The 11,825-nt window shown below is 33.0% G+C and overlaps 2 protein-coding genes across 5 annotated transcripts; both read left to right on the top strand.

Moving 5' to 3' along the window:
- The first annotated feature begins 583 nt into the window (after positions 1-583).
- LOC108480139 (probable sugar phosphate/phosphate translocator At3g17430) lies at positions 584-5,902 on the top strand. 3 transcript variants are annotated; one of them, XR_008286860.1, is made up of 12 exons: positions 584-754; positions 1,017-1,093; positions 1,202-1,324; positions 1,553-1,660; positions 2,014-2,045; positions 2,145-2,195; positions 3,056-3,117; positions 3,207-3,468; positions 3,600-3,865; positions 3,961-4,055; positions 4,651-4,924; positions 5,618-5,902. XR_008286860.1 is itself a non-coding variant. In XM_017783023.2 (11 exons), exons 3-11 carry the CDS (start codon positions 1,241-1,243, stop codon positions 4,825-4,827), a joined length of 1,137 nt encoding a protein of 378 aa, XP_017638512.1. In that variant the 5' UTR covers positions 584-754; positions 1,017-1,093; positions 1,202-1,240; the 3' UTR covers positions 4,828-5,139. The 3 variants fall into 3 exon arrangements, 2 of the variants coding, with proteins under 2 accessions (XP_017638512.1, XP_017638513.1); XM_017783023.2 differs by lacking the exon at positions 5,618-5,902 and having other exon boundaries at positions 4,651-5,139; XM_017783024.2 differs by lacking the exon at positions 5,618-5,902 and having other exon boundaries at positions 584-920; positions 4,651-5,139.
- A 1,884-nt stretch (positions 5,903-7,786) lies between these two features.
- LOC108483820 (pyruvate dehydrogenase (acetyl-transferring) kinase, mitochondrial) lies at positions 7,787-11,825 on the top strand. 2 transcript variants are annotated; one of them, XM_053031424.1, is made up of 6 exons: positions 7,787-8,388; positions 9,018-9,264; positions 9,433-9,613; positions 9,818-9,965; positions 10,143-10,356; positions 11,601-11,825. In XM_053031424.1, the coding sequence occupies exons 1-6, from the start codon at positions 8,140-8,142 to the stop codon at positions 11,657-11,659; spliced, it is 1,098 nt and encodes a 365-aa protein (XP_052887384.1). In that variant the 5' UTR covers positions 7,787-8,139; the 3' UTR covers positions 11,660-11,825. The 2 variants fall into 2 exon arrangements, with proteins under 2 accessions (XP_052887384.1, XP_017642901.1); XM_017787412.2 differs by having other exon boundaries at positions 9,018-9,276.

Here is an 11,825-nt window from a genome sequence, read left to right as displayed (position 1 = left end):
AATCACATTATTATTTAATACATTTATAAAATCATTAATTTATTTACATCAAATTACATAAATTAAGTAATTAGACTAAATCTCAAATTCCGTAAAAGTACGAGGAGTAGTAACGAATTTTAACCAAAAATTAAGAGAGCTTTCTTGCCTTTCTATGTTAGATCTAGATGTGTTGGGCCTTTTTTCCTTACTATGTTAGATCTTGAGATCTTCATGACCCGATTGGTCCTCCCGACCCAATTTATTTTAATTTTTTTAAAATTAAAAATGTAAAAATATAGTAATATTTATATAGATTTATTATTATTTAAATAATGAAATATGCTATTTAGGTACGTCAAGCCCGAGCATGAAAATTCTTTTTTAGAAGCTTGTCTCAACCCAACCTTTTAAAGATGCTCCACGTAAGATTTAAACCATCCTTTTAACCTCTAAGTTAAAGATTCGTCTACTTATATTTCAAGGACTCAACTGCAAAACATTTCTAAACTCAAGGACCAAATTAAAATTCAATCCATAATTTAACCACATCCAATGAAATTAACCCAATATATGTAACTAAGCATTATTTTAAAGTGTATATTTTAGTATTAAGATAATAGTCACACAGTAAACCGTAATACTGTAATGGAATAGAAATTTACTAATAAAAATCGTACTCTCTCTGTGTTTTGCCAAAAGGGTTATCTCCGTCTCCATCTGAATCTCTGATCTGCCAAAATTTTCCCCAGATTTGCAGTCGGTTCATCTTCCTGTAATTATCTCTTCTCATTTTTTCCCTTAATTTTTAATAATCGTAATTAATATACGTATATTTCTACGTAATTAAACAAGTGATTAATTCATCGGAACCGGATCTCTGCCTCTCGTTCCCCCATTTTGATTTCCTTTTTTTTTTCTGTTTTTTTTCGTTAAATTAGGTGAGCTTTCTTTCTCAATTTTATGATCTATCTACATTTTTTGTTTAATTGATTATGAAGTTTTTGCTATTTTTAACGAAGATTTGTCATTTTCAGGTGTAATAATCAGTGCGTAAGACGTTTTCAAAAGAAGATAATTGAAGTGTTGTCTCATCAGGGAAGCAAGTTTACTGGTAAGAACTATTTCTATTTCTGGTTTCCCGTCGGAGAAGAGGAAAAATGTTTTATTTTTGTTGTTTTTGTTATTTATTTATTTATTTGTATTATTTTGTGGTTAATAGCATTCTGCGTTCGGATATTTGGTTCAAAGGAAAGGAAAAATGATAAACAAGGCGCATGTATTGACGTATTTCTATCTATTGATCTACATTTTGCTTTCTTCAGGCGTTATATTGTACAACAAGGTAACTCACTTTATTGTTTTCCACTGTATGTAAATTTTACTGTATCGTGTTGCTCTTTTCTGCCTTTACATTATCATGCAGCAAAATTACATAACCAATCAAGTTTTATTGATCTATTACTTGTAATAGTTAGGTTTAGATTTGGGTTGCAACTAAAGCAAGCAATGATTTTTCTGTTTCATTTTGACAAGGCAATTATGCAATTCATTTTATCTTTTAATTTTGCAGTGGGTTCTGTCTCCCAAATACTTCAATTTTCCTTTTCCTATAACGTTGACAATGATTCACATGGCATTCTCCGGAATCGTTGCGTTTTTTCTTATCCGTGTTTTCAAGGTATGAGTGACATGCAACTAAATTCAATTGCTAGCTATTGTAAGGAATGTCTTCATGCTAAACTGGTGAATGCAAAACAACTTACTCCCATCTCACCATTATATGCAAATAGCTCTACGAATGCCAAGTTTGCCACTAGAAATTTGTTTTTGATTACATTATCCTCGGTTCAATAAGTTAGTGGTCTCTTTATGACCTGAAACTAAAGATGCCATTGGTTTTTTTGCTGTGTATTTTACCTACTGAAGCAAAATATAAATTTGAGAGCACTATCATTATGTTTCTATGCAAGCTTCATTTTCCATTATTTTGCTTAGCTTTGACGATTTCCTCTCCTCAATGTCACCATGCAGGTTGTAGCTCCTGTCAAAATGACGTTTGAAATGTAAGTGCTTTTCTTCCGAAGTTGCTATTATTAATCTGAATTATTGCATAGCTATGAGATCCATCTTCTCTCCCCTAACAAATTTTCTCGGTGTTGCAGATATGCAACATGTGTAATACCTATAAGTGCCTTCTTTGCTTCAAGTCTTTGGTAAGCACTTAACTGTGCTATTGACTTAACTTCCTGTTTTGTGTGTGATGTAATGTTATACTCATTAAGATGGTATTATTTGTGCCATGTAATAAGTCCTTTCTGTAGGCAACAAGTACAAACATACTACTTGAAAACCCCACTGAGTGCTGAGCATTACTTTATAACTTGTTGCTAATTATTGATCATGCAGTAGATAGTTTGTATCACAGTGAATCCCCCTTTCTGGGTGTTTCAGACTGTTTTTTGTTTCAAGTACAGTATTTTTCCTCAATGGATCTGTCTGCTTTGCTCTCCTAGTGGTTGTTAAGGAGTTACTGCACCCAAGTAGTTAGTTTGACTTGACTTTGTTGAAGTACAGAATAAAATTTGAATCCAATACACCGAGATGATTACTTTTAAGTTGAAATCAACTTTAGATGCAATATCAGTACCTACAAGAAGTATCATTCCATCTTTTATTTTACCTTAATGAGCTAAGCTTTAAGTGATTTTAGTGGAGCGGTCAAGATGCATCTTGTAACCATCCTTCTCGGCATAATGAAGTTGGAATTACAGCCATTTGCCTTGATTCCTGTTTCCTTCTCTTAGTGTTTGACCATGAAATTGGCTCTAGTGGTACTAATTTGCTTTTTTTTTTTTTTTTTTGCTACTTGCTTTAATGAAATTTAAATCATTAAGTGCACTTATGCTATTGAGTTTCCTCAACGTTTCTACTATATGCTGCAGATTGTTTATGATATAGCGCTTGTTACCTACTGGCTTAACAGAATTTTTACAGCTATGTTCTATATTTCTCCCCTTTTGTCGATAGTGTTTTGCATATTCTAAGAATTATTTATTTTCTGTTTTCAATACAGGTTTGGTAACACTGCCTATTTGCATATATCTGTGGCTTTTATCCAGATGCTCAAAGCTCTAAGTATGTGGAAACAAATTGCACTATTTAGTTACATCAAATGAAATCCCTCTCTAATCTAATGACTGGCCATTTGCATTTTGATGTTACAGTGCCAGTGGCAACATTTTTCATGGGTGTAATGTGTGGCACTGATAAACCAAGGTGCGATGTGTTCTTAAACATGGTGCTGGTCAGCGTTGGAGTTGTCGTTTCCTCATATGGGGAAATTCATTTTAATATAGTTGGCACAGTTTATCAGGTCACGGGCATCCTAGCTGAAGCTTTGAGGCTGGTCTTAACTCAAGTCCTACTGCAAAAGAAGGGCTTGACTCTAAATCCAATCACCAGCTTATACTACATCGCACCCTGCAGGTACACTTCCTTATATATAACCTCTACTGTTAGATGTATGTGCAGGGCATTGCTCACATGGCATTTCATTGTACACAAGATAGCAATGATCATCGTGTGATCTATATTTTTTCCTTTTTCCTTGGTGGCAGTTTTGTGTTTCTTTTTGTGCCTTGGTGTTTACTGGAGAAGCCTGGGATGGAAGTTTCACAGATACAATTCAATTTCTGGATCTTTTTCTCCAATGCTCTTTGTGCTTTAGCTCTGAACTTGTCTATATTCTTAGTAATTGGAAGAACTGGAGCTGTCACCATTAGGGTTGCTGGTGTCCTAAAAGACTGGATACTGATTGCCCTTTCCACTGTTGTTTTTCCAGAGTCTACAATAACAGGGCTCAATATAATTGGTTATGCAATCGGTACTTCTCTACTCTGTATTATGACATTGCTTATTTTCTCTTATGTATTTGAGAAGTTTATTGTGGTGCAAACTCATTTTGTTCTCTCCCTCCAGCTCTTTGCGGTGTTGTCATGTACAACTACATAAAGGTTAAGGATGGTCGTACACCTCAGCTTCCTTCAGATAGTATTCCTGAGAGATTAACAAAGGTCAGTCTTCTCAAATCTCAATAGTCAATAACATCATTATCATGTCGTAATGTTTAATTACTTGACTTTTGTCCCTGAAAACCTACTATAATCATACTAGCAAATAAACTTGCAACGTGCATATTGGGGATAAATATCAAAACTATACATGAACTTTGATTGATTCAATGCGTACTGTGATACATGAACTTTTTGATTTTATGCAATTGCATACATTAATTTTGATTTCAGTTAAATTTTCACAAACTATTAATACAATAACCAGTGTGGCATGATTTTAAGTGTACTTTTGTGCATATATAAACAATTATATTTGACCAAGATGTGAATAGCTAGAATAATTTGGCTTTTTCTAAATGTGTACAATTGAATCAATGTCAAAGTTTTATTCATACAATTAAATAGAAATAAAAGTTTCATATGTATAATTGTACCAACTCAAAATTTTTTTTATTTAATTATATCACACATCAAATCAAAATTCACATGTAAATTTGAGATTTAACCCCATATATCGTGATGGTGTCAAGTTCTAAAATACTACATAAATGTGTGGCGTTGCACATTTAAGATCTCTTTTCTCTTGTTAATATAGGATTGGAAGTTGGAGAAAAAGTCATCTGACATGTTCACCCCGAATACCAACAATGATGCCAACGGAGGAAGCAATTTCAACGGCTCTGAATTGAATGATGAAGAAGCACCTCTAGTTTCATCAAGAATATCGCTTTTAGGGCGCCAGCTCAGCAACTCTAGCACTCAACGTGTATAGAGACTAGAGAACCATACTATTTGGACGACAAAGGAATTGCAGAAAGAAGCCAATTCACATGAGCCCTAGCCTTCTAAGTTGAAAGGAAGGGAAAGAGGTAATTCTTTTGGAAGGGGATTTGATTGATTGATGTTTCACACTTAAAAAATCATAGAGCAAATGTTATTGTAATTACTTTTGATTTGATTTTTGTATGCATGCATAGCATGCAAAGATTATCGCAAGCTCCGAGACTGCGTAATTTGGGTGATTAACTTATGAGACGGGACGAGCTTTACCGTAAGTAATATAGCCAGCTTAGTTGCACTCTTATTTGGATAGGCTTGCATTGCATTGCATTCTTTAACCTCTACTTGCTCATACTCACTGATATCGAACCATTTTTGGATTCGTAAATGTTGCTGTATTTTTATTATTATGTTCATTAAGTTGATAGTAAATACTTGATCGTGCCCCTTGTTTTTCTTAGCTTTTTGTCTTTTAATTTCTTTAAAAATCTTAAAAGTATGCCACTCCTTGTTTGAATTGGATTGGCTTAGATTGGTTGGATCGAGAACCGGTCAGGGTATCAGTTTAGAGAAAGGTATTAGACTAGTTGGCCCTGTAATCGGTATGGACTAGTTGAATTAGATTAAAATCAGTTGAACTAGACGGTTGAATTGAAGTTCTTTTTTTTTTCTTTTTTATTTATATTTTAATTTTATGATTTTTTAGTGATTTATTTAATTAAACTGAATGGATTGGTTAATCAGTTTGACCATTAATTTGGTTCTGAAAATCTTGATTGAAGGTTCCATTGACAAGAAAGAGGGAGATTGTGAATGGAATGGTGGTTCATTTGTCCAACTGAGAAGAGCTCGCATAGTTGATCATGTCCATAAATCTATGTTCTTACATATGAGCAAAGTTATAAATATTGGATTCTATTAGCCGATTGATCCGTGGTTTAATCAGTAGAACTGAAAGTTGTTTAGTATGATTCTATCATATAAGTTAAATTTGAACATTAGAGAACAGAAACTAATAAAAGGAAAAAAAACCAAAATTGAGAACTGTAAAATTTGAATAAAGAAAATCATATTTTTGTTTTTTTTTCAAAATGAAATTTTCATTATATTTAGATTCTTTTCGTAAGTTTTATACTTGATTCAAGAGAACTGAAAAACAAAACTTTATCCGATTTATTCAATCAATTCAACATGATATGGAAGTTTAATAACAATGTTAGGAAGCTCTTATTGTTAATAGTAATTTGTTAAGTACAAATAATGAAATTGTATGATCTTCGAATCAACACTAAAAGTGATTATGGGCTAAATTGGGTCTAAACAAAAATTAAGGCTCGTTTGTTAAGTTTAGTTTAGATAAAATGTTAAAAATTTTGGCTTGACCTGACCTGCCCATAATAATTTTTTATATTATATTATTTTTACATAACTTTTAAATATATATAATACATTAAAAATATTAAAAATATTAAAATATAATATTAAGATAGATGTAACTCAACAAGAAAATATATTTAAAATAATAACTTATACAATATTTAAACAATAACAACAAAATAGTAATAATATAATAATAAAACTGTAGCAAAATACGGAGAAGACAATAAGAAAATATAATTAAAATAACAAAAAAAAACAGATATTTTTTTTTGACATTTAAGGAATTTGGGCCGGGCTAAGTTCAAATAATAAATGTCTTATTTGAGGCATGACTTATTTTTTAAATGGGTCTTATTTTTTCTCCAAATTTATTTTTCAAATGGACATTCGAGTTGAGTAACCTGACTTAAACAAGTCTAATCAACACGAACAAAATTTAATTTCGTATCAAGATGATTTACCCATAATATCCTTAACACTATATTGCAAACACGGGTAGATTAAACTCGGAAAAGAACTTACGTGTAACAAACTCGAATCTAAAATTTCAAGTTTTAGAACCTCAACCTAAATGAGATGATGTTGATTTTGTCTAAAATTGTATATACACAATAAAAAAAATGTATATACACGTGTTGGCCATAAACCGGGTCAAAATTTGGCCCATTGACTGCTTTGATTTCTTTACGGGTCAGATAGATATATCTTTTAATCGAAAATGTAAACAAAATCAACGCCACATCTTTTTCTTTTTGGACCACCATTCATCATTCACGTAAAATCCACATCAACAAAACTTATCCTAATAAATAAATGCTATAAATGATTGAATGGGAATCTTAAACCAAATAAACAATGACTATAATTTTCGAATTATTATAATTAATTTTTCTACCGCCTGAGGTCCAAATTTTTTACAAAATTGTTCACCTAATTTTGTCCCTTTTGAATTATTATAATAAATAATTTATTAAAATAAGAAAATATTAAAAATTATATTTAAAAATTTAATTAATATCGGCAATGAAATCATTTGATTATAGACTTTACAAATAAAATTTAAAAATTCTTATTTAAAAGAAATTATTTTATGGATTTTTTATTATATCATTTATGGTTATTTTCTAATTATTTAAGAGAAATTATTTTTTATCCAAATCTCGAACTCTAAACTATTAACTTTGAACCTTTTAAGTTTGGGGTTTAGGATTTCAATTCATGGCTTGAGTTTATGTTCAGTTTTAAGGTTTGGGACTTAGAGTTCGGAGTTTAAGATAAAATATTACTAAAATTATGAATTAATAACATGAAAAAATTAATTAAATATTATTAAATAATTGAAAAAAATCATGAATGATACTATGAGAAAGGTCTATTAAAAATTCCTCCGGGTAGTGAAAAAATAATAAAAAACTCTTGAGATTATCCATAAATTGCTTGTGAATTTTTTAGATCTTTTGACATAGTAAATTATATTTAAAATAGAAAAAATATTACCGGGTTGACCCAAATATGTGTAATTCTTATCCAATACCCGAAAACCAAAATTCATTGAACAAAGTAGCTTATATATTGCTTATTAAATTTTATAATTCGGATATAAAAGGATAGGGACCAATCACAAAATTCTACCCTTTTTTTATCGTTGCACTTACAATACGATTTATCCAATTAAAATCGATTTTTAAAAACATTCGATTTTTCGTTTCTACTTTTTGGGTTTTTTGCCGTTTTCCATCATCATCATCATCATCATCAACCTCCAATCGTCTATCTCTATGTTAGTGTCATATTTTCCTTACAACAAAGTTATTGGAATTGCATGTTGCTCGCCGCCTGGGCGGCCTGGCTGAAGAAGGGTCTTAGCTGAATTGTACAAACAGTGAAGGGGGAGGGAAGTTTGTTTCTTTTACAAGGAACGGTGATGGCGGCTAAGAAGGCGAGTGAATCTTTCTCCAAGACCTTAATTGAGGAAGTTCACAAATGGGGTTGCATGAAACAGACAGGGGTGAGCTTGAGGTACATGATGGAGTTTGGGTCTAAGCCTACTCAACGAAACTTGTTGATTTCGGGTCAGTTTCTCCATAAGGAGCTTCCTATTAGAATTGCCCGAAGAGCAATTGAGCTTGAGAGCCTCCCTTATGGTCTTTCCGAGAAGCCTGCTGTTTTGAAGGTTCCTTCTTTCTTTTATGCTTTGTTGATGGGTTTGCTGCTATTTTCTGTAGCCCACACCAACTGTTTGATTTTTTATGCCATGGGTTTTTTGTCTGTTGTTTTTGCCAAAATGGGTATTTATATCACAACTTCAACTTGACTGTTTTCTTTTTCTCCTTTGCATACGTGATTCTGCATACTGGATCTTTTACATTTAATTAAATAATTGGTAATTAATTCATTTTTATTGTACAAGGAGATTCTTGCCTTGTGATTTTCAAGTTATTTGTTGCCCTTGACATAGGTTGCTTGCTTTTTTATGCTGTCTGTTGACCTTTTAGAGCCTCTAATGGAATCATGGAGAAATTCTTTGTACCCTGAATTAGCTTTTGAGGCCATGGTTTATTTAGAATGATATGTTGCTTAAAACATTATCTAGTGCAGTTGACGGGCTGTCATCTCACAATTTGATTTCATATTTGAAGCATGTTCTTGCTGCAGAACCTATCCTTTTTAACATTGTTGATCCTTGCATTATGTGGGAGTTCTTTATTTTGAATCTAAAGATTGGTTTACAAGATGATGGATCAAGTGTTGAATTTTGATGATATAGAGTAATAACTCTTATCTGTTTTAACTTGTTCTTAGGTGAGGGACTGGTATTTGGATTCCTTTCGTGACTTAAGATCTTTTCCCGAGATCAAGGAAACCAATGATGAGAGGGAATTTACACAAATGATTAAGGCTATCAAGGTGAGACACAACAATGTGGTCCCTATGATGGCTTTGGGGGTTCAACAGTTGAAGAAAGGCATGGATCCAAAGATCGTTTATGAGGATCTTGATGAGATTCATCAGTTTCTAGATAGATTTTACATGTCAAGAATTGGAATCCGTATGCTTATTGGTTCGTTTCATTTTCTTTTTCTTTACCATGATGATAATCTACTGTTTTATTCTGCAACACCTGCTGGCTACTATTTTTTTAATATTTTCATTTGTTACAGCTTCTTGAAGCTGGTGTTTAAACACCGTCTACATGTTTAAATTTTGGTGAAAGCAGGGCAGCATGTGGAGCTGCATAACCCTAATCCTCCTCTGCATTGTGTGGGCTATATACACACAAAAATGTCTCCGGTGGAGGTGGCTCAAAATGCTAGTGAGGATGCTCGCTGTATTTGTTTGCGGGAGTATGGTAGTGCTCCTGAAGTTAATATCTATGGTGATCCCAAATTTACATTCCCGTAAGTTGGTTTAATCTCACCTTCGTCAAGTTTGCTATATTTAGTTTCACCTAGATTTTTCATCTCTTTCATTTTCAATACGCTTTCAATTATTGGATTCTCCAAAGCAAATCTGGTTCTTTAGTTTAGTCATAAATCCAGTAATCAACAATCATTTGATTTCCGTCCTATGTTACTATGTATCATGTGTTTTCTTGATAACAGGTATGTTCCAACACACTTGCATCTTATGGTATTTGAGTTGGTCAAAAACTCCTTGCGTGCTGTCCAAGAGTGTTATATGGATTCGGATAGAGTTGCGCCACCTATTCGAATAATAGTTGCTGACGGAATTGAGGATGTAACCATAAAGGTAGTTTATCATGCTTTGTTATCCATAGAACTTTGAGCAACTAATTCCTTTTTTTATCTTTTTTTTTTTTTTTTGCGAAGAGCATGGGGATTTAAAGTTTTTAATGTATACGATCAAACATACACTATGTTTTCACTCATTGTCTAACAATATAACTTCCTTTAACTGGCTATGTAGGTCTCTGATGAGGGGGGTGGCATACCAAGAAGCGGTCTTCCCAAGATTTTCACATACCTATACAGCACTGCCAGAAACCCATTGGACGAGCACTCAGATCTGGGAACAGCTGATACAGTAACCATGGCTGGATATGGTTATGGGCTACCAATAAGCCGCTTGTATGCTCGATATTTTGGAGGAGATCTTCAAATTATCTCCATGGAAGGATATGGTGAGTGCAGTTTGCTATGGTTTGACCACTTAAACTCTTGCAAAATTAAGGTCAAGTTCTGAGGTCTTGACAGTTGATCTGTTTTCCTTGTAAGCATTTGGTTGGCAACACATGCGTGTTTACATGTGTGTGCATGTATTCTTGCCCATATATAGTTTTTGGTATCATCATATAACATGAGCTCACTCTAGAAAGATTTCCCTTGCCATCAAGGCATAACTGTATCGAAGCCAATCTGAGTGCTTTTTCCATGTGAAAAGCAGTATAGTGACCTTGATGATATAGACTTGCAAAAATGCAATTATAAAATAGGGAGCCATGCCACTAAGGCCTTGGCTCTGTTCGCAAGTCTTGAGGTCTTCGCCTTTGAGTGCCCAAGTTCGAGTCCCACCCTCCTGAAAATTATGTGTGGGTTGGTTAGTTAGTTTAATTGAATTTTTAGTTAGTTAGTTTGAATTGAGTTTAGTAATTCAATTCAGTACTTGTAATGGATGATTCTTATTGGAACTGTTGATAGGATTGTTTGAGGGTCCTAGTTTTGTTCATGTTGGAAATAGGTAATTACCTCATAACTAATAGTTAATGAAGCATTTTACCCTCTCTTAACTCTTGAAATTTGAGATTTTCTCAGTAAATAGTAAGATAAAGTCTGCATTTTTAATATGGCAAGTTTTGTAAATATCAAAATCCTCAAAAGTTTCATAAAACGCCACAATCTAGACTCGATTTATATAGTTTGTTGCCCGTTAGACTATATCATATGTACCAAATATAAAAAACTCAAAGTTGGTAGCATAGAAAATGACAGGTAATAAGGCATAATGAAACGAACAGTTTGTTGCAGAAGAACCAATCTTCTTCTAAATCACTGTACTTAGACTGTAGGGTTTTGTTGCGACTGTGGGGTTGCAATTATCATGGTACAGTTTCTGAGACACATGTTTGTGGTTGTTCTCAAAAACTGATATAGCTTAGTAGTTTCATGTTTCGTAATACTTGTGTAGTTCCTGTTGTTATGTTGGGTTATCCCGAACTCCCGATATCAACTGTTTCTTATTATTGATAGCAAGAGATGACATTGTGCGATCGAGCTGCATTAACATGGCTTGTATCTTGAAATGCTTTATTTTTCAACTTCCCGAGTGCTTGTATTACTGGCTTTCTTAAGATTTATTCACTTATTGTGTTTTCTCCGTCTAAATTAACCCATTAGAAACTTATCTAACTGTTTTTTTTTCTTGCAGGGACTGATGCATATCTTCATTTGTCTCGTTTGGGAGATTCACAAGAACCCTTGCCATGATTTCATGAAATAAGTTCATGGCAAAATTAGGGTTTTACGGAAATTGTGATGCATTTCTATGGATTGTGTAATTTCCAATAAATTGGTATTTGGCTCATACTACATTTCATGTTCTAACATCAATTGTTGCAAATGGAAAAGTACCCTCCTTTACTGCTTTTATGAA

Source organism: Gossypium arboreum, chromosome 1 (genome assembly GCF_025698485.1).
Source record: "Gossypium arboreum isolate Shixiya-1 chromosome 1, ASM2569848v2, whole genome shotgun sequence".
NCBI classification, from domain to species: domain Eukaryota; kingdom Viridiplantae; phylum Streptophyta; class Magnoliopsida; order Malvales; family Malvaceae; genus Gossypium; species Gossypium arboreum.
Note: the sequence above shows the minus strand (reverse complement) of the source record. Positions and strands in the feature narration are given on the sequence as shown.